The sequence below is a fragment of the Callithrix jacchus genome, chromosome 4 (assembly GCF_049354715.1).
Source record: "Callithrix jacchus isolate 240 chromosome 4, calJac240_pri, whole genome shotgun sequence".
NCBI classification, from domain to species: Eukaryota; Metazoa; Chordata; class Mammalia; order Primates; family Cebidae; genus Callithrix; species Callithrix jacchus.
In genome coordinates this window covers 46,567,240-46,589,374 of record NC_133505.1, presented here as the reverse complement: position 1 = coordinate 46,589,374, position 22,135 = coordinate 46,567,240, and the positions used below count along the sequence as shown (strand labels likewise).

General features: G+C 42.8%; 1 protein-coding gene and 1 non-coding gene across 4 annotated transcripts in view; one reads left to right on the top strand and one right to left on the bottom strand.

Annotated features, from left to right (window-relative positions):
• The window catches only part of BTBD9 (BTB domain containing 9), a 500,550-nt gene that overhangs the window by 424,709 nt on the left and 53,706 nt on the right, over positions 1–22,135 (top strand). For all 3 annotated transcript variants that reach the window (XM_054254942.2, XM_035297693.3, XM_008994362.5), the window contains exon 10: positions 21,582–21,660. In XM_054254942.2, coding sequence (XP_054110917.1) covers positions 21,582–21,660 — 79 coding nt within the window. The remainder of the gene's footprint in view (positions 1–21,581; positions 21,661–22,135) is intronic.
• On the bottom strand, positions 7,152–7,224 carry LOC118153360 (small nucleolar RNA SNORD45). The gene has a single exon (XR_004742599.1). It is a non-coding gene; the product is annotated as a small nucleolar RNA SNORD45 (small nucleolar RNA).

Genomic DNA, 22,135 nt, shown 5'->3' with positions numbered 1-22,135 from the left:
TTCACTCTTTTTTCTCTATTATTGCCCCTCATTTTATTTCATTGAGTTGTTCTTCAATCTCTGATATCCTTTATTCTGCTTGGTCGATTTGGCTATTGAAACTTGTGTATGCTTCATGAAGTTCTCATGCTATGTTTTTCAGCTCCATAACATCGTTTATATTCTTCTGTAAGCTGTTCATTCTCATTAGCGTCTTATCTAACCTTTTTTCTAGGTTCTTAGTCTCTTTGCATTGGGTTAGCACATGTTCTTTTAGCTCTGAGAAGTTTGTTATTACCCACCTTCTGAAGCCTGTTTCTGTCAAGTCATCAGATTCATTCTCCATCCATCTTTGATCCCTAGCTGGTAATGAGTTGTGATCCTTTGGAGGAGGAGAGGCATTCTGGTTTTTGGTGTTTTCATCCTTTTTGTGCTGGTTTCTTTCTATCTTAGTGGTTATACCTACTTGTGGTCTTTGTAGTTGGTGACTTTTGGATGCGGTCTCTGAGTGGATGTCCTTTTTCTTTTTTTTTAATTGAGACGGAGTTTCGCTCTTGTTACCCAGGCTGGAGTGAAATGGTGCAATCTCAGCTCACCGCAACCTCCACCTCCTGGTTCAGGCAATTCTCCTGCCTCAGCCTCCTGAGTAGCTGGGATTACAGGCACACACCACCATGCCTGGCTAAGGGCACTGAGATGTACAGGAAAAAGCAGGCTTTCAGAGAAAGCCCATCTTGCCTGCATCTAGGCCAGTGTATGGCAGGAATCTGGGAGAGGGGCCAGAAAGTGACTTGGAACCAGCCAGTGGGGAACCAGGGGCCTTGGAGAGAACATGCACCTTTTGTAAGCCTAAGGGAGGTCTAGGCTCACACAGACAGATCCAGAAGTCATCAACACCAGAGAGTGCTAGTGGTGACTTGTTTTAATCAAGAAAATGTTTGAAAAGAGGGAAAAATGATTTTTTTAAATCCATCTTTTTTACTGACAGAAAGTGTCCCCAGAAGAAAGATTGTTACGTGCCATACTGCCTCACATTGGCTTGCAGGTCATTCACTGTCTTGAATGTTCACACAGAAAGCAGTGCTTTAATCGTGTTTAATGTGACAGTTAATGCAGATCCTGGGAAGGGCCTTTATGGGGCCTGCCTCGAAGACTTGTCACCTTTTTTATTACAGAATTCATATTCAGAGATTCCAGAGCATTAAATAGCTCTAGGCTAATCTTGGGCGGCTCCATTACAAAGAGCAATAGTTTTCATCATAGAAAAACTTTTTCTTTTTAACTCCAGAGGTTTTTTTAAGCTCTCTCCAGTGTCCCTAATTTCTTATCTGTTCAGCTGCAAATATCAGCCCCTTAATGGCTGGAGAGGGAGAGTCTATTTTTAAAGTTTTTACTGAATATCTCCCCAGTGTCAGGTGCTGAATGAATTTGGTATGTCATCAGATCTGGAGTGCCCACAGGGGTTTAGTGTCATTTTAGGTTTGAAATTGATCAGGTTTGATTCTGAGAGCGTCTGGTGATCCTTCTGGAAGGCCACTGGCTTGCTTAGCTGTGTGTGATGTCATAGGTCAGGGCTGGGTTTTGTTTTGCATGGGCTTTTGACATTAATTTCCACAAAAGCAGCCTTAAAAAAAAACACCTGAAATTTCAGAGCCAGTTGGTCCTCATTGTGTTCTAAATCCCTTTGGTATTTAAAACATTAGGAAATGAAATTGCCAAATTCTTAACATTTGAAAATTGGCTCCTGCCATCCCTAGTCCTCACATTTCCAGGGTGCCTCTGGGAGGGAGTGTGCTGCTAGGGGAGAAGGGGGTGGTATTGGACAGACACACAGAGCCAGGGGAAGGAAGCTGTCTCCTTGGAGGTAGCAGCCTTTTCAGAGCTAGCCTGCCTTGCTCACAGGCTGAAAGGACCCGCTGATGTCATTAAATCCATAACTTTGTTGCATTGTATTTCCTGGGGGCAGGAAATCCTCTGGGGAACAGCTGACTGAAGTTTCTCCCTCCCGTCGCCAGCCTCCAGAGATGACTGCTGGCAGGGAGTGTGGCCGAGCTGCTGCCTCTTCTGCCATTGCCATTCAGTGGAGACTTACACCCTGGTTTTTGTTATTTTTCAGGCAAATTTCAGCAAAATTCCCAAGCTCCTAAGCTACGTACTGAGAGGTCAAAAGTAGGAACAACCTTCTGAGCCAGAGGGAGCAAATCAAAGTTTATGGAGCCTGTGCAGGGTCATGTCCCGTAGTCCTGTGTCACCCCTTCTCAACCCTCCTGTCCCCCAGCGCAGCCTGGCCCAGAGTAACCCAGCCTATTCTGTATAGGAATTTCACACATGTGAAACCACAGCCCCAGGGAGGCCCCTCGGCACAGACCAGTGTTTTTTCCAGGTCACTCTACCCAGCAGCCATCACTGAGGAATGGGAGTGATTAGCGCAGAGCCTGTACCATGGAAGGAGAGCCCTTGCTCAGAAAGAGTTCCAGGCTTTCCTGTTCTCCTGACCACCAAGGGAGGGCCACTTCTGTGCCCCTCTTTAACATCACCAAGGACAGGACCCCACAGCCTGTCCTGGGACCACAGTAAGTGGTTTCTATAATCATTTTTCTAGTGGGCCGACAGGTTACTACACAGTTGCCAGAATCAGGAAATTGCTGATTTCCCTTCCCCACATCAGCCAGCCATGGGCCAGTCACACTGTGTTTGCTCAACACAGTGGTGGCAAAATGTTGGCCAAGACACTCTGCCTAGGTCCTGAAATCTGCTCTGAGTGTTTATTTCCAAGGACAGCTAAGAATTTTGGCCTCCCAAGCAAGTGACAGCAAGAGTTTATTTGTTAACTACACAAATACAGCCCTGTAGCCCTGTTCAACATCAGACAAGTTTGAACCAGAGTGACTTTTTTTTTTGAGACAGTCTCACTCTGTCGCCCAGACTGGAATGCAGTAGTGTCATCTCAGCTCACTGCAACCTCCACCTCCCAGCTTCAAGCAATTCTCGTGCCTCAGCCTCCTGAGTAGCTAGGATTTTACAGGCATGAACCACCACACCCTCCCTAATTTTTGTATTTTTTAGTAGAAATAGGCTTTTAGTAGAAACAGGGTTGGCCAGTCTGGTCTCAAGCTCCTGGCCTCAAGTGATCCACCCACCTTGGCCTCCAACAGTGCTGGGATTACAGGCATGAGCCACTGAACCCGGCCCAGAGTGAATGTTTTATAGAAAATCCATATTTATTGGAGCCTTTGAGAGCTCCAAGGACATAGACCAAACCTGGATAATCTGGAGATAAAGACCCCTAACCTCCCATCTCTACACTGTATCATATTAATTGATTTGTTATTTTAGGCTCTGGGTCCCCAAACTTTGAGCAAGGTTAGCTTGAATAATAGCTATTTATTAACCCATTTCTTATTCCCTTATTTGTTTAGAATCTTCTCAAAGACCTGAACTTTGCAACATAAAAATGTTTATACCTAAAGAGCTCAGCTACAGTGACCAGCTGCTCTAGGAAAACCAACAAAGGCTCTGAGGAATACCTTTTGCCCAGAATGGGGAAGGGGAGGGGAGCTGTAAGGCTGAGGAAATCAGATGTGTGTGACCCACTTGGCGTTCAGGAGGGCCTGGGACTCCTGGTAATGTGTAGCAGTGTGTTCAAGACACTCTCCCTAAAGTCCCAGTTTCTCTCTCATACCTGATGGTCTCTTGGAGAAGGCAGATAATAGACAAGGGTAAAGGACATTAATTATAAGATCCAAGCATGACAGAAACTCTATTGGAAAGAACACATCTCTTCAAAAGACTTACTAGACATTTAGAACTGTTTGAATAGAGTTTAAATTTGGGAGCGAAACCATTAAACCTTGTAAGAATGAAATGCCAAACCAAGAGGGTACTTTATAGACATTAATTTGATTGACTAGGTATCCCCTGTTTCTGTACTACACAAAAGCTCTTTCCTAGATGCAGACACACACACACACACACACACACACTCTCCTTCTCTCTCTCTCTCTCTCTCTCTCTCTCTCCCCCTCTCCCCCCTACCGCTTGTGTACAAACATGAATACAGAGACAGGAAGAAACACAAATTCGCTTTTTTTCTGCATGATACTCAAAACGATTGCGTTTCTAGCACAGCTGCTGCTGCAGGAGAAAGAAAAGCACTTGGCCCCAGAGTCTGTTTATGTGTTTGAGCCGAGAAAGCGATTTTTGTTGCAAGAAGCTCTAAGTGAGACAGAGTCAGAGAATAAGAGCGAGAGAGATAATTATCTAAATTATGTTCATGCTATTATTGAAGACGAATATAGTTAAAATGTAATTAAATATGACGGGCTAGCAGGATGTAAGCCAAGCTTTGGAATGCTAATCATCAATTACTGCATCCCCTTAGGGGAATCAAGGAGGCTGTATGGCAGAGTGGGAGCGGGCTTGGGGCTGGGGGACTGAGTGAGACATGGATTATTAAAACAGCCCGCTCCCCTGCCTCCCCATGTAGTCATTCAGACCGCCATGAATGTTCCTGGGACACATGCCTTTCTTTAGCTGCCAAAGTGTTAAGACATGAGGAGCTGGTGGGAAGGTCCTCCCCCCTCTTTAAGAGGCAGCCCCTCTAAAAGGGAAAATTATGCTATGAGCACAGAAGGTAAAACCCAAGACTGGCTTATGTTAGAGCAGTAGATGCAAGTGCATTTACCAGACAGAGGTCTGAAGTTCCTCCTCTGCCAGAAAGCATCAAATCCCAGGAGGGAAGTCAGGCAGGGAGGTGGAAGTGGACTGTAGTCGGGACAGAAGATGCCACATGTCCATGCTAGTGAGGTGCTCCTACCATTCAGTCCCCAACCTGGGCAAGAGGCCCACCTTGGCCATACATTGAAATCACCTGAGGAGTTTAAAAAGGACTCAACCAGGGTTCCCCCACCCCGAGATTCTGAGCTTTAATTGTTGTGGGCTGTGGTCTGGGAGTTTGAAAGATTAGCTCTGCGGGTGCTTCTGATGTGCAGCCAAGGTTAAGACCCACTGGTCTGGCTATAACCAGACTTGTGCTAACCGCAGCCAAGGGGAAGGCAGACAGCAGGAACTGAGGACTGTGTTGGTTCTTATGTCCTTACACAAACCTCATCTGTACCTGTCTCAAGGCCAAGAAGAAAACAGTATAAGGATTTACTTTTCTTAATCCTAAAGCATAATTTGTATGTCAGTTCTGGTGGTAAATCTCCAAAGAATTTTGAACTTAATGGGATTACTGTACAAGAGTCCATTTTAACACCGAGCTCTATCTAAGGCTGGGGTAAAAACTTGACCACCTCCTTGGACCAGATGAGTGATGTGAGAGAGTGCAGCAGGCCAGGGAAGGCTGCAGGGAGTAAGAGAGACCACCAAAAGCTCTCCTCAGCCCCAGCTGTTGTCAGGCAGGGAAAAGGACTCATGCATGCCAGATCTTCTGGTTTTCAAGAGAAGCAAGGCATCTGTGTTTTGATGTGAAATCTTCCAGTGTTTAAGTGGCAGCTAACTCAACTTTTTAAAAAATACTCAGTAAACCAGCAAAGTATGTCTGTGAGGCTCCCATGTGCAACTTTTGATCTTAGTGAGCCTTATGCTAGTCAGCATGTGGCCAATCACTAATTCCCATAGTTCCTAGCGCAGTTTTCTACTGCCTCAGGTCTGCAGTCAGGTTAGACCAACTTGGCCCCATTTTTCCTAAGCCTGACATACAGAGTGTCTCTATACATAGTTGTTGAATGGACAAACAGGGTGAATGGAGTGAACCCAGAATTCCCTGTAAGTCTGAATAGCGAGACAGCTGTCAAATCCAGTTAAGCATCATACGGAACAAAAGAATTTACTCCTGGGGTGCCATATTAGACAGAGGCCTGCACACATAGTCTTCACTTTAGGCTTATATCAGAGATCTGGAGCCAAGGAAGCTCTTCAGAAGGGAATAAACAGGATCTGGGCTGATTTTGTGTCTCTGCCACATGAGACACCCTCTCTAGCTCTGCCTTTGGGGACCCAGTGGAAACAGACATGCAGGCCTGGTTTCAGGGCTATTAAAACGCAGTATTTCCCACCTCATCCAGTGTTCTGGAAAATGCCCTCTCTCTCATATCCCCAGTCCGTAGATCATCTTTAGATATGATTAAAGAGATGAATGTGGTCCTTGGCCTATCACTACAATGCGCCAGACAATAAGAACAGCATGCTTGGAGGGATGGCGGGCAGCTGTGGGGTCGGCACAAGAGGCTCACTCATAAAGAACTGTCAGAGGGATCTTCAGGCAAGTCTCAATGCTCACTCAAGGCCCTTAATACCTATCACGGCTCAGTGCCACGTGACTTAGAGAGGGCACCGCCGTCACTGCTGTAAGCTCAGTTGACAGGGGACAGCTTTTATTATTTCCTCCCTTTTCAAGACTCTGTTCCGAAGGCTCATGCCTGCCTTCCAGCCCTGCCCAAAAGCTGTAAATACATCTGCTTCCCATGTACCTTTTCTGCTCCTTGTTACCACAGACTCTGCTCCCTTTCTTAGGCTCTGCTTTTGTTTAATTGTAATTTTAAAAAATTCTATCAAAGTTATACCTGGACAGAGTTTTGAGAGTGAAGTAGAACCACAGCACTTAAAATAAAAAGAATCAGTCCTCTGCTTCACCCTCCCCACCCCAAGTCCCACTCTCCAAAGGCAACTGCTTTGCTTTTTCTTCTTCTAAAAATTTATTTTGAAAAAAACAATATATTCCAAAAAATAACATTTGATGTGATTTAAAAATCTAAAACTGTAGACAGTGAAATGTTTCCCTCCTACCTACCTCTTCCTCCAGAGATAGTTTATGCATAAACAAGTATATATATTCTCCCCATTTACTTTTTTTTCCTCCAAAGTTTCCGTGTAATTTTATTTTATTTTTAGTGTTTATTTATTTTTAAGATAGGGTCTCACTCTGTCACCCAGGCTGTCATGCAGTTGTGCAGTCACAGCTCACTGCAGCGGCTCAGGTGATCCTCCCACCTCAGCCTCCCAAGTACCTGGGACTACAGGCCTGTGCCACCACACCTACCTAACTTTTTAGTTTTTGTAGAGACAGGGTCTCACTATATTCCCCAGGCTGATCTTGAACTCCTGGGCTCCAGGAATCCTCCTGCCTTGGCTTCCCAAAGTTCTGGGATTACAGGCATGAACCACTGTGTCCAACCTCAGTGTAATTTTAGAACTCTTACCGACTTTGGATTCAGCTAATAACATGCCATTACATCATTGACCTAATTTTCTTTTAATACAGACTTTTCTGTACCTTGAAGATCTCTTGAGTTTCCTCCCTCTCCCCATCTCCCACTTCCCAGCTCATAGTCCTTCATTATAAGGATAGGGATCTACCATAATTTACTTAACTGGGTCCCCAGGGATGAGCATTTAGGTTGTTCTCTTGCTGTTCAAATGCTGCTGCAGTGCAATCCCTATTCCTGTTTCTTCCCTATGCTGCAAGCACATCATAAGTTAAAGCAGTAAAAGGGAATTGCAAGCTCTAGGGGTATGTGTATTTATAACATTTTGCTAGTTGAGGATATGTCTGTACTTCCTCTAGCAGTATATCAGAGTGTGTGTGTCCCCCACACCTTGTCCAATATAACACGTGATCAGACTTTTAGATTTTGAGGCCAACATAGTCATCTCTTTTAGACTTTCTTTTTTGGTCTGTACCTTCATATTCTAAACTATATGCTTATTCTACTATTTCTTAATTACATTACTGGAATTATCTATTGTGTTCCTACTTTGAAAGATAAGGATTTAGCTTCATTGCCCTTCTCTCTTGCAAGTACATGCATGCTCCCATCTGCTCCATCCTCCTGTTTAGTTAAATCACAATTTTTCTTTGTATCAGATTTCTTGTTGGCATTAGGATGACTGTGTAACTATTGTTCAGAACCAAGCCATGTAGTGTACTACAATCACCATTTTTTTTGGTCATTTGTTTTTCCTGGAGTTAAAAATTGCTTAGTTTTCTGTATAACTATCATTCGTTAATTTTCTATGTACTTATCACTGATTCTTCCCCCTAACTTTTGTCAGAGCAATGATAACCTGGCCTAACACATCTGGTCAGCTAGTTTCTCTTTCTCCCTTGCGATGTTCCCATGAGCTGCCCACCTTACCTCTCCAATCTGGACTAGTTGTTCTGTGGGCCTGTTTTACAGCTCTGGTCCTGGGATCTCCCATCCCACTATCTTAGGCATTCCTATTGCCTTTATTCCATGTCACATTCTCTGTTTTGTGGATCCCATAACTTTCTTTCTTTTTTTTATTTTTAGACAGAGACCTTCTCTGTCACCTAGGCTGGAGTGCAGTCACCTAGGTTGGAGTGCAGTACCACAGTCTTGGCTCACTGCAACCTCCACCTCTTAGGTTCAAGCAATTGTCATGCCTCAGCCTCCTGAGTAGCTGGTATTACAGGTGTACATCACCATACCTAACTAATTTTTGTGTTTTTAGTAAAGACGGGGTTTCGCCAGGTTGGCCAGGCTGGTCTCGAACTCCTATCCTGAAGCGATAGGATCCCATAACTTTCCTTGTCTTAAGTTAGTCCCTTTTTTTGGTGGAACACATTTTCTGTTAGTTTCTTGTGAATGCATTGGAGGTGAAGTTTTTATTTTTATTTTTTAAAATTTTTTCTTCACATAAATACAAAGAGAGACAATGGAGGTGAATTTTTTTTTATGCCTGAGTGAAAATTTCTTTATTCAGTTCTCACACTTGGATTTGTTTGTCTGGGGATAGTTCTAAGGCTGGGAACAGTCCCATGGCTGGGAACAAATTTTTCTCTCAGCATTTGGAAGGAAGTGATTCATTATCTTCTGACCCCCAATGTTGCTTTTGAAGAATTTATGTGAACCTGATTCCCAAGTCTTTGTGATGACCTGCTTTTTCCACCTTCAGAACTTTTAAGATCTTCTAAAGTTTCTAAATAATATACTTAAGTGTGGATCTTCTCTTGTTTCTTGTAATGGCTACTTAGTGGGATCTTTAACCTCGAAACTTATGTCCTTCATATCTGGGAAAATTTGTTGTGTGACTTTGGCAATTTCCTAGCTTGTATTTTCTCTGGACATTATATTTTTTACTGGAACATCTAATTAGATGATGGAACCCCTCATTTGATTCTTTATTCTCTTATACTTTCTATTCTATTTTTTGTCTTTGTCATTTGATTTGACATTCTGGGAAATTTCCTCAACTTAACTTTCTGACCCATTTGTTGAATTATTTATGTCACTCATAGTTTTAATTTACAGGAGCACTGTCCTGTTCACTAAAATGCCCCTTTCCATATCATTTTATTTATTCCTATCTCAAAGATGGAATAATGCTTCCTTTTATCTTTCTGAGGATAATTTAGGGTTTTTTCCTGAAGCTTTATTCTTCTTACTGAATTGTATCGATGTCCTCTGAGTTATTATTTTTCTTTATTTGCTGTTAGTTTTTATCTTTCATGTTACAGTCTTTCTTTGGTGATCCTTGACTGGCTGTTTCCACCCTTTTTTGGAACATTTTAAACAGCTTTATTGAGGTATAATTTATATACCATACAATTCACCTATTGAAAGTATACAATTCCATGGCTTTAGTACATTCACAGAGTTTGCATCCATCACCACAATCAATTTTTGAACATTCTCATTACTCCAAAAAGAAACCACATACCCAGTAGCTATCGCCTCCCAATCCCCCCAATTAATTCCCCAGCCCTAGGCAACCCCTAATCTACTTTCTGTCTCTATATTCTATACATTTCATACAATGGAATCATGCAGGACATGATCCTTTGTGATTGGCTTCTTTCACTTAGCAGATTCGTCAGTATTATATTAATAGCATATAATTAAAACTCTTATTATTGCTGAACAGTATTCTGATGTATAGATATACTACATTTTATCTATTCATTCATCAGTTGATGGACATTTGAGTTGTTTCCATTTTTATTATGAATAATACTGCTGTGAACATTCGTGAGCAAGTTTTTGTGTGGACACATGTTTTCATTTCTCTTGGGAATATATCTAGAAGTAGAATTTTTGGATCATATTGCACCTATTGAGCCATTTGAGGAAGTGACAGGTTGTTTTCCAAAGTGGCTCCACCATTGACAATCCCATGAGCAGTATATAAGGGTCCAATTTCTTCACATTTTCATCAACACTTGTTATTATCTTTTTTAATTTTTTCTTTTATTGATACATAGTGTTTTACATATTTCTGGGGTACATATGAATGTTTTTTACATGCATAGAATGTGTAATGATCAAGTCAGGTTATTTGGGGTATTCATCACCTTGAGTATTTATCATTTCTATGTGTTGAGTAACATTTCAAGTTCCTTTTAGCTCCTTCGAAATATACAATATGTTGTTGCTAACTATAGTCACCCTAGTCTGCTATGGAACATTAGAACTTATTTCTTCTATCTAACTGTGAGTTCCTACCCATTCACCTCCCTTTCTTCATTTCCCCCTCCCACCCTCACACCTTCCCACCCTTCAGCATCTATCATGCTGTTATCTATCTCTATAGGATCAAGTTTTTTTAGCTCCTACATATGAGTAAAACATGTGGGATTTGTCTTTCTGGGCTTGAATTGTATCACTTAACATAACGACCTTCAGTTTCATCCATGTTGCTGCAAATGACATGATTTCATTATTTTTTATGGCCAAATAGTATTGCGTTATGTAAATACAGCACATTTTCTTTACCCTTCCATCTACTGACAGACACTTAGGTTGATACTATATCTCTGCTATTGTGAATAGTGTCACATGAACATATGAGTTCAGGTATCCCTTTGAAAATGCTGACTTCTTTTCCTTTGCTTAGGTAGCCAGAAGTGAAATTGCTGGATCATTTGGAAGACTGTATGTTTCCAGGAATTTATTCATGTCTTCTAGTTCTATTTTTAGATTTTTGAAAACTTCTCACCTTGAAAAATAGTTGCAGTTTTTTAAGAAATTGCCACTGTATACTGTTTTCCATGGTGGCTGTACTAACTTAATTTACATTCCCACCAGCAGTGTATAAGGGTTCCTTTTTCTCTGCATTCTTACCAACATCTGTTATTTTTTGTCTTTTTAATAATAGCATTCTAACTGGAGTAAGATGATATCTCCTTGTGGTTTTCATTTACATTTTCCCAATGCTTAGTGATGTTGAGCAATTTTTTATATACCCCTTGGCTATTTGCATGTCTTCTTTTGAGAAGTATCTATTCATGTCCTTTGCCCACTTTTTAATAAGATTTTATTTTTTGTACATTTTGGATATTAGTCCCTTGTTGGGTGAATAGTTTGCAGATACTTTCTTCCATTCAACAGATTACCTTATCACTCTGTAGATTATTTACTTTGCTGTGCATAAATGTTTAAATTTAATATAGTCCCATTTGGCTAGACCAATATCCTGAACTGTTTTCTATATGTTTTCTTCTAGCATTTTTATAGTTTTAGGTCTTACATTTAAGTCTTAATCAATCTTGAATTGATTTGTAAATATGATGAGAGGGGTTCAGTTTGCATATGGATATCCAATTTTCCCAGCACCATTTATTGAAGAGGGTATCCTTTCCCTGGTGTAAGTTCTTGGTTCCTTTGTCATGTATCAGTTGGCTGTAAATATGCAGATTTATTTCTGGGTGTTCTAGTACACTCTGTTGGTCTTTGTGTCTGTTTTCATACCCATACCAACTGTTTTGATTACTATAACCTTGTAATATATTTTGAAGCCAGGTAGTGTGATACCTCCAGCTTTGTCCTTTTTTCTTAGGATTGCTTTAGCTCTACTGGCTCTTTTTTGGTTCTACATGAATTTTAGGATTTTTTTTCTATTTCTGTAAAAAAAAATGACATTTTTGATGGGGATTGTATTGAATCTGTATATTGCTTTAAGAAGTATGGTCATTTAATGATATTAATTATTCGAATCCATGAGGATGAGATGAGTTTCTGTGTGTTTGTATTCTTTTCACTTTCTTTCATCAGTGTTTTGTAGTTTTCCTGGTAGAGCTCTTCCACCTCCTTGGTTAAATTTATTTCTAGGTATTTTTTTCCATGGTAGCTATTGTAAATGGGATTGCCTTCTTGATTTCTTTCTTGGCTATTTCATTATTGGTGTATAGAAATGCTACTGAATTTTGTGTGATGGTCTTGTATCCTGCAACTTTACTGAATTTGCTTATCACCTCTAAGAGTTTTTTGGTGGAATCCTTTGGTCTTTCTGAATATAAGATGGCATCTGCAAAGAGGGACAGTTTGATGTCCTCTTTTCCAATTTGGATGCCTTTTATTTCTTTCTCTTGCTTGATTGCCCTGCCTGTGACTTCTACTACTGTATTGAATAGGAGTGGTGAAAGTGGGCGTCCCTGTCTTGTTCCAGTTCTTACGGAAAAGAATTTCAACTTTTCCCCATTCAGTACCATGTTAGCTACGTGTTTGTCGTAGATGGCCTTTATTATTTTGAGGTATATTCCTTATATGGCTAATTTGTTGAGACTTCTTATTATGAAGTGATGTTGAATTTTATTAAATGCTTTTTCTGTGTCTGTTGAAATGATCATATGGTTTTTGTCCCCTATTTTGTTGATCTAATGTATCATGTTTATTGATTTGTGTCTGTTAAACCATCCTTGCATCCCTGGGTTAGATCCCACTTGATCATGGTATATTATTTTTTTGGTGTTCTGTTAAATTTGGTTTGCTAGTATTTTGTTGAGAAGTTTTGTGTCTGTGTTCATCGAAGATACTGGCCCATAGTTTTCTTTTGTTGTGTTCCTGTCTGGTTTTGGTGTCAGGGTAATGCTGGTCTTGTAGAATGAGTTAGGGAGTATTCCCTCCTCTTCACTTTCGGAAGTTTTTTTGTTTTTGGGTTTTTTGTTTTTTTTTTTTTTTTTTTTTTTTTTAGAGACAGGGTATTGCTCTGTTGCCCAGACTGGCATGCGTGACACAATCATAGCTCACTGTCAAACTCCCACACTCAAACAGTTCTCCTGCCTCAGCCTCCCAAGTAGCTGGGACTACAGGCATGTGCCACCCAATTTTTTAGAATAATTTGAAGAGGATTGGTATTAGTTCCTCTATATATGTTTGGTAGAATTTGGCAGTGAATCCATCAGGTCCTGAGTTTTTCTTTGTTGGGAGACTTTATTACGGATTCCATTTCACACTCATTATTGGTCTGTTCAGGTTTTCTATTTCTTCTTGATTCAGTCTTGATAGATTGCATGTTTCCTGGAATTTATCCATTTCCTCTAAGTTTTCTAGGTGGTTACCATATAGTTGTTCAGAATAGTCTCTGATGATATTTTGTAGTTCTGTGTTATCAATTGTAGTGTCTCCTTTTTCATTTCTAATTTTGTTAATTTGGGTCTTCTCTCTTCTTGGCTAGTCTGGCTAGCAGTTTATCAATTTTGTTTTATCTTTTCTAAGAACCAATTTTCCATTTCGTTGATCCTTTGTATTTTTATTTAGTCTCTATTTCATGTAATTCTGCTCTGATCTTTATTTTTTTCCTCCTGCTAATTTAGGAGTTTGGTTTGTTCTTGCTCTTCCAGTTTCTTGAGGTACATTGTTACACTGTTTATTTGAAACTTTCTACTTTTTGGATATAGGCACTTAAATCTTTAAACTTCCCTCTGAGTACTGCTTTTGCAGTGTCCCATAGGTTTTGGTCTGTTGTGTTTTTATTTTCATTCGTTTCCCTGGAGAGGGCAGTACCACCTTCAGTGACAGTAGCCTAGGCCTGCAGGTGGGAAATGCCCGTGGTGCTCATACCTCCGCCCCTGCTGTGGTAGCCAGTACCTTGGTTGCACCTCAGCCCTGAGTGCATAACCTCCGCACATCTAAGCCCTGAGGATAGCAGGCCGTGCTTCTCCTGACCTCAGGTCCAGCTCCACTGGGCTCCAGGACAGTGTGCAGTCTGTAGGGGCAGGCCCTAAAATAGAGCCTTGTTTGTGCCTACACTTCAAGCCTTGAGGGTGGTAGCCTGTGGTCACCCCTGCCTACATTCTAGGGGCAGCAGCCCAGGCTTTTCTTGCCACCATTTCCCTTTAAATGTTAGGCATCATGAAAGCTGGCTGGAAGCTTTTAGAATATGGTTGGGTTTGTGGGCTTCGTTGAGTGTTATCAGGCAGGGATTAGATGTTTCACTGGGATACCCCTGCCCAGCACACTGGTGCTTTCTGTGCTTTCTCGCTGGAATGCGCTTTCAGATCTGCATGGCCCTGTCTTCCAGCTGTGTAGGTGTTAGCTCATTTGTCACCTTTCCAAAGAGACCGAAACGTGTTAACTAAAGCCGTGCATTCCTCCCAGTCTACTTAACACTGATTTGGGTTCCTCCATAGCCCCCTTTTAACTCTGATAAATTTGTTGCTGTTGTTGTTTCTGTCTCCTTCTCATTAGAACATAAGCTCTTTGAGGGCAGGGACTTTGTTGTGTGCTGTATCCTCAGGATCTAAAATGGGCTTATTCCATAGTAAGGACTTAATAAATATTTATGGAAGAAAGGAGAGAGGGACAGAGAGAAGGAAGGTCATTCAGTATCTGTACCTCTTTCCTCTTGGACTGGTCAGCGGCTCCTGAAAGGGACTCTCCAGTCTTTTGCCTAGGGTTTAAGACTGTATCACAGTGGCCTGAAAGCCAAGGGAGGGAATGGAACTGGGGGGTCTTACCATCTGGGATATGACTTCCATGTAACTCCTTTGCTCTCAGCTGCTACGGGATTCTGCTCTCTGCTGTGCCTAGGGCCCCAGAGTTCAGATCTTCTCTGTTCATGGTCTCCAGAGGGAAATATGTGTCTCCGTCAAAGTGAAGGAATGCTTGTCCCCACTATGCAGGAAGGAAGGGAAGGGATTTGAGGAGTGCATCTGCTCCTTTTTCGTGCTTTCAACCAGTCTTCCTGGTTCAGCCCCCTGCACACCTCCACTTTTAGAGGTAGCTGGTGACTTGAGGACCTGAGCCTTTCTAGGGTTCTGTGGTATGAACCACTTGCTTCCTGTGTGCTATCTCTCTGAGGTGCCAATGCAGAGAGGTGGTCACACCTCTTCATCCTTCCTCTTTGTTTTGTGGTCATGCATGTGTCTGCATGTATTAGTTAATATATAATACATATATTTGATGGGAAACATATATTTCTTTACTGCCCTTTGAGTGGAGAAAATAGAGACTATGCCAATGTGTTGAGTCTGCTGTGTTTACCTGCCAGTCTGGCCTTGGCCAAATGGTTTCCTGTCACCGTCTCCCCAGTGTTCAACAGGTCTGCTGCCGAAAAGTTCCGATATCTGCATTCTCTTTACAGCATGTGTAGTAGAGTCACATAATCTTCCAGATTCAAGAAAACTAGGCACCCTCACCCTTGGATCCTGAATCCGCAGAGAAGGCAGAACAAGGCTCAGGACAGAGAGCTGCTCTACACTGAGCTATGGTCACCCTTTCCCCCATTACCGGTGGGCCGGTGCAGTGTCCTCATCATCCAGAGCCACTCACATAAAGCCTGCCCATACTGATGGCGAACACACATTCCTTACACCCAGTGGCTCTCCTGTCCTCTACTTCCTTCCAACGGTGACACAGCTGGCTGGAGCTAGCAGCACCACCTGCCAAATCCACACTGCTACTGCAGGACCAACTCCACTTTTCCCCCTAATTTTTATGTTTGCAATTTAGCTAATTCTGTCTCCAGCAAATTCCTGCCCACATGAACACAGATACAATTTTAATCCCTTTCTCCTCTTCTGTCTCTTTATTTATTTCAAGAAATGTTTAAAATACATAAGATAATAAAAGTAATATAACATTTGCTCACATACTTATCCCCAGAATTGACCATATGTAATATTTTTTGTATATACTTCAAGTCTTTTATATTTTTATCAAAGAAATGAAACATTCTAGTTAATGTTGAAATCGCCTTTGTTCCCCATCAGCAGCCCCAGTCCTCACCCCCTCTACAGAGATAGTCACTGTCATGAATTTAGCATCCATCCTACCAGAATGTTTCCCAATATTTCACAGACCTGTATGTTTTCCTGAGTCACGCATACAGTTTAGTGTGTATAATCCCATATTGTACATCTTGTCCTCTAACTTGCTTTTGAGCACAGCCTTCTGTCTTAGATCTTTCTCCATATTGATCTTTTTGTAGAGAGAGCAGCTGCTGAGCCTCTCTTCTTTCCAGTTTGCCATATGTGTGAATGTGATGTGAGAGTAATAGCCAACAGTTAATTTGCTTTCACCATGTGCCATGCTGTTTGTGTGTTCTCCTTGAGTCCTCACAACCCCAAATGGTAAATACTGTACTGCTATCACTCCTACCTCACACAGGAAACGGAGACTTCAGCGAACTGTCACTTACCTGAGGCCACCTTATGATCCACTCGTGTGTATGATCCATACAGTGGTTCTGGCTACTGTGATTTCTGGCCCTGGAGTCATGACATAGACATGTAAGTGAGGTGTCAGTACTATCTGGGAGCCAGGAAAATAAAACCCAGGGGACAGTGACTAGTCAGTGCCTTGGCCTCTAAATTATTTGAAAGGTCCTCATCTTGCCCTCTGGTGGAAAGAACCTAAACTAATAGTCATTAAATCTGGCTTCTGTTGCTGACTGTATCCTGACAGCTCTAAGATGTCCCATAGATTACTTCTCTTTGCCTCAGTTTCCTTGCCTCTGAAATGGAATTCAGATTGATGGCTCCCTACCTAAAAGATTGTGTCAGGAACCAAATGCGATAGATCACGACTCTAAGATACTTTGTAAACCACCCAGTGGTCTGTGGATGGAAAAGGCTTTTAGGATGACAAACTTGGCCCATTTTTTAACTTTCCTTATTAATAGACCACCTACCATGTTCCAGCTACATCCCCAAGATTTCATTTGCATTACAGAATTGAATCCTCATTCCTCAAGCAGCAGCTTTAGAAGGATTGTTTTAAATCCCTTGTTTTTCTGGGTTTTGCTTAATTACTACTCTGGCAACAATATCTCTTTTCTTTTTTTTTTTTTTGAGACAGAGTTTTGCTCCGTTGCCAGGCGCCAGGCTGGAGTGCAGTGGCGCCATCTTGGTTCACTGCAGCCTCTGCCTCCTGGGATCAAGCAATTCTCCTGCCTCAGCCTCTCGAGTAGCTGGGACTACAGGCACGCACCACCACACCCAGCTAATTTTTTGTATTTTTAGTAGAGATAGGGTTTTACCATGTTGGCCAGGATGGTCTCAATCTCTTGACCTCGTGATCTGCCTGCCTCGGCCTCCCAAAGTGCTGGGATTACAGGCGTGAGCCACTGCACCTGGCTTTTTTTTCCTTTTAAACTTCATATACATAGTATTTTAGCTTCATCATGGGTTAAATTGAGTTTTTTGGGTGAGCCTGGGCACCCTCTCAAAATTTATAGCTTTATTCTGTGGAAAAACTGTTTCTAAGCAGCAGACAACCAATGACAAGGCGAGTTTTGGAACAGCACGGGTTTGTAAGTTGGGACCACTGTAGTGTTCGTAAGTTGGGACCACTGTAGTTTCCACAGACTCTGTAATGAGTCTGTGGAAGGATAGCTAATCTCCATGGTGAGATCACAGACTGCTTAAGGAAGGGGCACTACATCTTGCCTGTGTCCTCCATAACACCCAGCAGGTGCCAAGCTCAAGAACGTATTCAAAAAAATACTTGTTTAATTCTTCCAAAGCCCAGCTGCTTGTCTGCCTCTAAGACATGGCTGCTGATGGAAGTCGCCTTGGGTGCCCCTGGAACTTAGTCATTGAATCATACACTGTCAAACTTGACAACTCACAGATGAAGCCCAGGAACCCAGTGTATCTTGTCCAGCCTCATTAGCTGAATGTAATTATAGTGGTAATAACAATATCAGCTAATTTTTTAGTACTTAATATATGCCAGTACTTTTCTAGATGTTTTACATTTGTTAATGTACTTAATCTTTACAAAAAATTTGAGGTAGTTATTCCTATATTCCCATTTTACAGATCAAGAGACTGTGACCTAGAGAGGTTAAGCCACTTGCTTAAGGTCCTAGAACTGTTAAAAGTACAAGATAAAGATTCAGTCACTGGCAGCCCGGGTACAGGGCTCATGCTCTCCACCCCTGTGGCACATTGCCCCTAGTCCTGAAAGACCAGGAGTGAAGCCTGCTGTCTTGACTGTCACCCATGATCCTCTCTGCTGGAATACTTTGCATAATAATACAGTGCTGCCATTCTCACTAGCTCCATGCCGCATGATCTGTATTATTAAATCCTTGGATAATAGGCAAGATAGGTACTTTTGTTTAATGCTTACATGTATTATACATTGTACCAAGTTCAAACAGTACAGAAAAACACCAAAGTAAACCAAATATGTCTTGAAATTCTTTCATCCAAAGCTAAAATCTGGATCAACATTTTGGCAAACATTCTTATAGCCATCTATGTTTTGATACATATGTGTATAGTTTCGCACATGTGTGCATGGGAGCAAATAAGCAAAAAATATAAAAAGTAAGTTTAAAAACTTTTTTTTTTTGAGACGGAGTTTTGCTCTTGTTACCCAGGCAAAAATTTTTATTAAATAAAAAATAAAAATTTAAAAGCAACACATATGTGTATAGATACATATTTACAATTGGACATCATTGGGACCTCATTCTAGATGCGTTTCAGTGAGCAGGTGAGCGGTGTTCTTTCTGTCAACATTGCTTAAATGAGGAAAGTGCACTCAGGGGAGGATAATAGTTCATCCAGTCAGAACCAGTATGGAGGGGTTGGGACTTCAATCCTGTGTGGGGATTTTGATTTTATTAAGCTCTCAAAGCCAAGACCACATTTATTTTTTGACATTCATTGTTCCTGTTCAAACACCTTCCTCTCAGTGCCCAGCCCTGGCTCTGGAGTGGGTGGGCTGCCAGGCCTCCAGTGAGCTGTTTTTCCTGGAAGAACTGCCTCCTGGAGAAGAGATTCTGGGTACCTGGTGAGTTGGAATGTCTATGCAGCTATCAATAAAGCCCAGTAAAAGCTTTTGCATTGACCAAACAAATGCTGGTGGTTTTCTGGCCCTGTGAAATCTCAGCTGAGGCAGCTCCTTTGAGGTTTCACAGTGATTGCAAATGTGGCACAATCATGGTGGTGACCACTCCAATGCCACCTTTTCATTTCCCCTTCAAGCAGCATGACAAACTATTTTGAAGAAGTTTAGGGGAATGGAATCTGATGCGGGGAGAGAGATCCTCATTTCCTCATCCTAACCAACTTCCCTTTCTACTGATACTTTGGTCTTAGAATTGGTATCCGGCTCTGCTGAAAATGAAATCATGTATTCAGCGCTCAGGCTGAAGTCCAGTGTGATTAGATATTAATGCACTGTAATGGAGGGTTGGTATTAAACTGAGACCTTCTGATCTTGTTACTCTGCAAATGTTCCCTCGCACTCAGGCTGCTGTGCTGCCAGCCCTGCCTCCCCTGCTTCCCCAAGCACAAGCAAAGGCAGTGGGGCCAGAGCCCAGAGCCCTAAGCCCACTGCAGCAGCCTAGTGTAGGGAGAGGGGAGTGGAGGCAAGAGGAGCAGCAAGGGCGAGAGGGGAGGGAGACCCAGGCTCAGGCCGGCTCTGCCCAGGATGGCTCCCATCGAGACCTCACTGCCTGTGCTCCTTGAGTCTCCTCTACATCATGGAGGGAGGAATGTATGGGACCATATCGCCATGATTCTGGGCCTGCCTTCATTCTCAGAGCCACATGCATATTGTTGAGGACCAAGAGCTTCCAACTGTCAACTTGTACCTTTATGTCCAGAATCACCTGGAGATTTGACAGGCATCAAGCTGGAAGGCTGAGAAGAAGAAAATCTTTGCTCAGTTTCTTCCATTCCCGTTGCTTCCCCATACCAGTCCTTTTTGTGAAACTTCGACTTGAACCTAATAACTGTCACCAGCTATTGTCACTCACCCTATTTCTGTTTCCCTTTCCTGGAGGCGTGGCCTGAGAAGCAGACAGTGGGCCAGCTTTAATGTACTCTTTAGCTTCCTTTAGGGACAAGGATAGGACTCTGATGTCCCAAATAGTGTGAACATTGGCCGGGGTTGCTCCCTTCACTTCCCCTCCCCTGCTGGAGGAAGGACGTGAGTGTGTGGTGAGTTCCACTGCTTGGCTCACGAGAGACAGCTAGGCCCGTGGAAACCCCACAGCGCCTTGCAAGTCCCCCTGCCAGCCCATGGGCTGCAACCCATCTAGCAGACCTTCCCCAAGAGGGCTAGGGGTCTGAGAGGACAGCAGTCACCTACTAAGAAAATAGACCACCAGTGCAAGCCCTGGGATGTTCAGATGGTATCACCTTCTTGTGTGAAGAATAGCATTTTTACAGAGAGAGTGATTGTTCTTACTGTTTCCAGAAAACTGCTTTCAGGGACACAGACTTTGCACACAAGATGGTAATGACTTTTTAATGACCTTAAGGGGACTGGTGTCCAGGCGGCAGTGAATCAATCTCAGTGGGAGGTTCATAGTGAGAGGGAAGATGGAACACCTGAAACCAAAGGGGAAAAACAAACTGCAAATACATATATATTTTCTTTGCTAGCATTACTTGGTAATTAGACAATTACAGGAAACAGCTTCCCAGCAGCTGGCATTTCCACTGTGAGAGCAGAGGAGGGATGGCAACAACCGTGAACTCCTCACATTTATTACAGAAAATATTATTGGAGTTTACAGTCGTGGGTGCCATGCACTCCTCCGGCGCATTCTGATGAGCTGCTAAGCGTTCAACCAAGAGCAGAACTCCTCCTCTCAGGGTCTGTTCAGGGCTTGCTCTGCTGAGTCTTAAATGAGCTAGCCTGGCCCATGCTGATCAATGAGGAATTGCCTCTAAAATATTGGGGATGCTTTTGAAACCACCCAGACAGAGACAGGCCAGTCTTGAGAAAAGACGGTATCGGGGCGGCATTTGGAAGCAGGAAAGGAAAGGGTAGAGGTCTATGGGGAACTTGCCACCACCCCCATGTGCCATCACTCACGTGTCGGGGTCAGATGGTAGGGCAGGACCCCGGCTGCTCCAACCTGAGTCCTGGAACTCTGTAGCCCTCCCACATCCCTGCCCTCTTCAAAACTCTTGTCCTTCCAGAAGCCTCCTGTGCTGAGTAACTGCTCCTCATTGGATATATGTCTGATGAATCACTGAGGTCATTCTGCCAACAGCCCTGAGGTTGGCCCTGTCATGGCCCCATCTTATAGATGGAGAGATATATTTATGAACTCCTGCCACTGTGATTACATTTATTTGTCTGAACTCTTGTTGTAATGAGGGCTTGGTCTACACTCTGTGCTTATTTATGGAGGGCTTTGTAAGAACCCTAAGTGACATTCACAGATGGGGAGGAGTGCCTTCTGTGATGGAACTGTAGGTTCCTGAATAGGGACACTGTATATCCTGCATCTCTCAGCCATACATTAAGTGCAGCCCCGGCCCCACCCTCCTACAGTGCAGATCCCTGAGGACAGGAAGCCCTCCCTCCTCTGTGCATGTGACTCCACCAGCCACACTGTCAGAGTTAACTGCACCGTCTAACCAGGCAAATGGTTGTTTCCTCTCACAGGTCCTGGCAGTCAGTAACTTTTGAAAGGCAGCCTGCCTCCTTCATCCGGATCGTTGGGACACACAACACAGCAAATGAGGTAAGGGGCTCTTTTCATGAGAGGTGCTGTGAGATTCATGATGTACAGGTAAATGCTACATCCTGAGTTAAGTGGAACTGTTTGTTCTGCCTGCTAATGGCCTGTTGCTCAGACAGCTTGGTATGGAGAAAGTCCTGCAATTGCACAGTGGGGATGTCATTATCATTTCTGGATATCTCTTCACTAGCAAATGAAAGCCAGCTCCTACTGCTTTGCTAATTCCTACAGCTCTCTGTGGAATCAGCCAACCACAGAGGCCTTGAGAGGTCAAACACATCCCTTGTGTCTGAGTCCTTAGCCCTCCCAAATGACAGCAATTGTATGAGGTTCCTTGCCCCTCTGAGCTTGGTGTCTAGCAGGTGGCCATGCTGCTGACTTATCACTCCCGTGCTGTTATGTAGTCATACTGTGTCAAGTGTGTACCGCCAAAGAACCTCCAGTTTAAGGCAGGCAGCATAGGGAATGATGGTTCGAA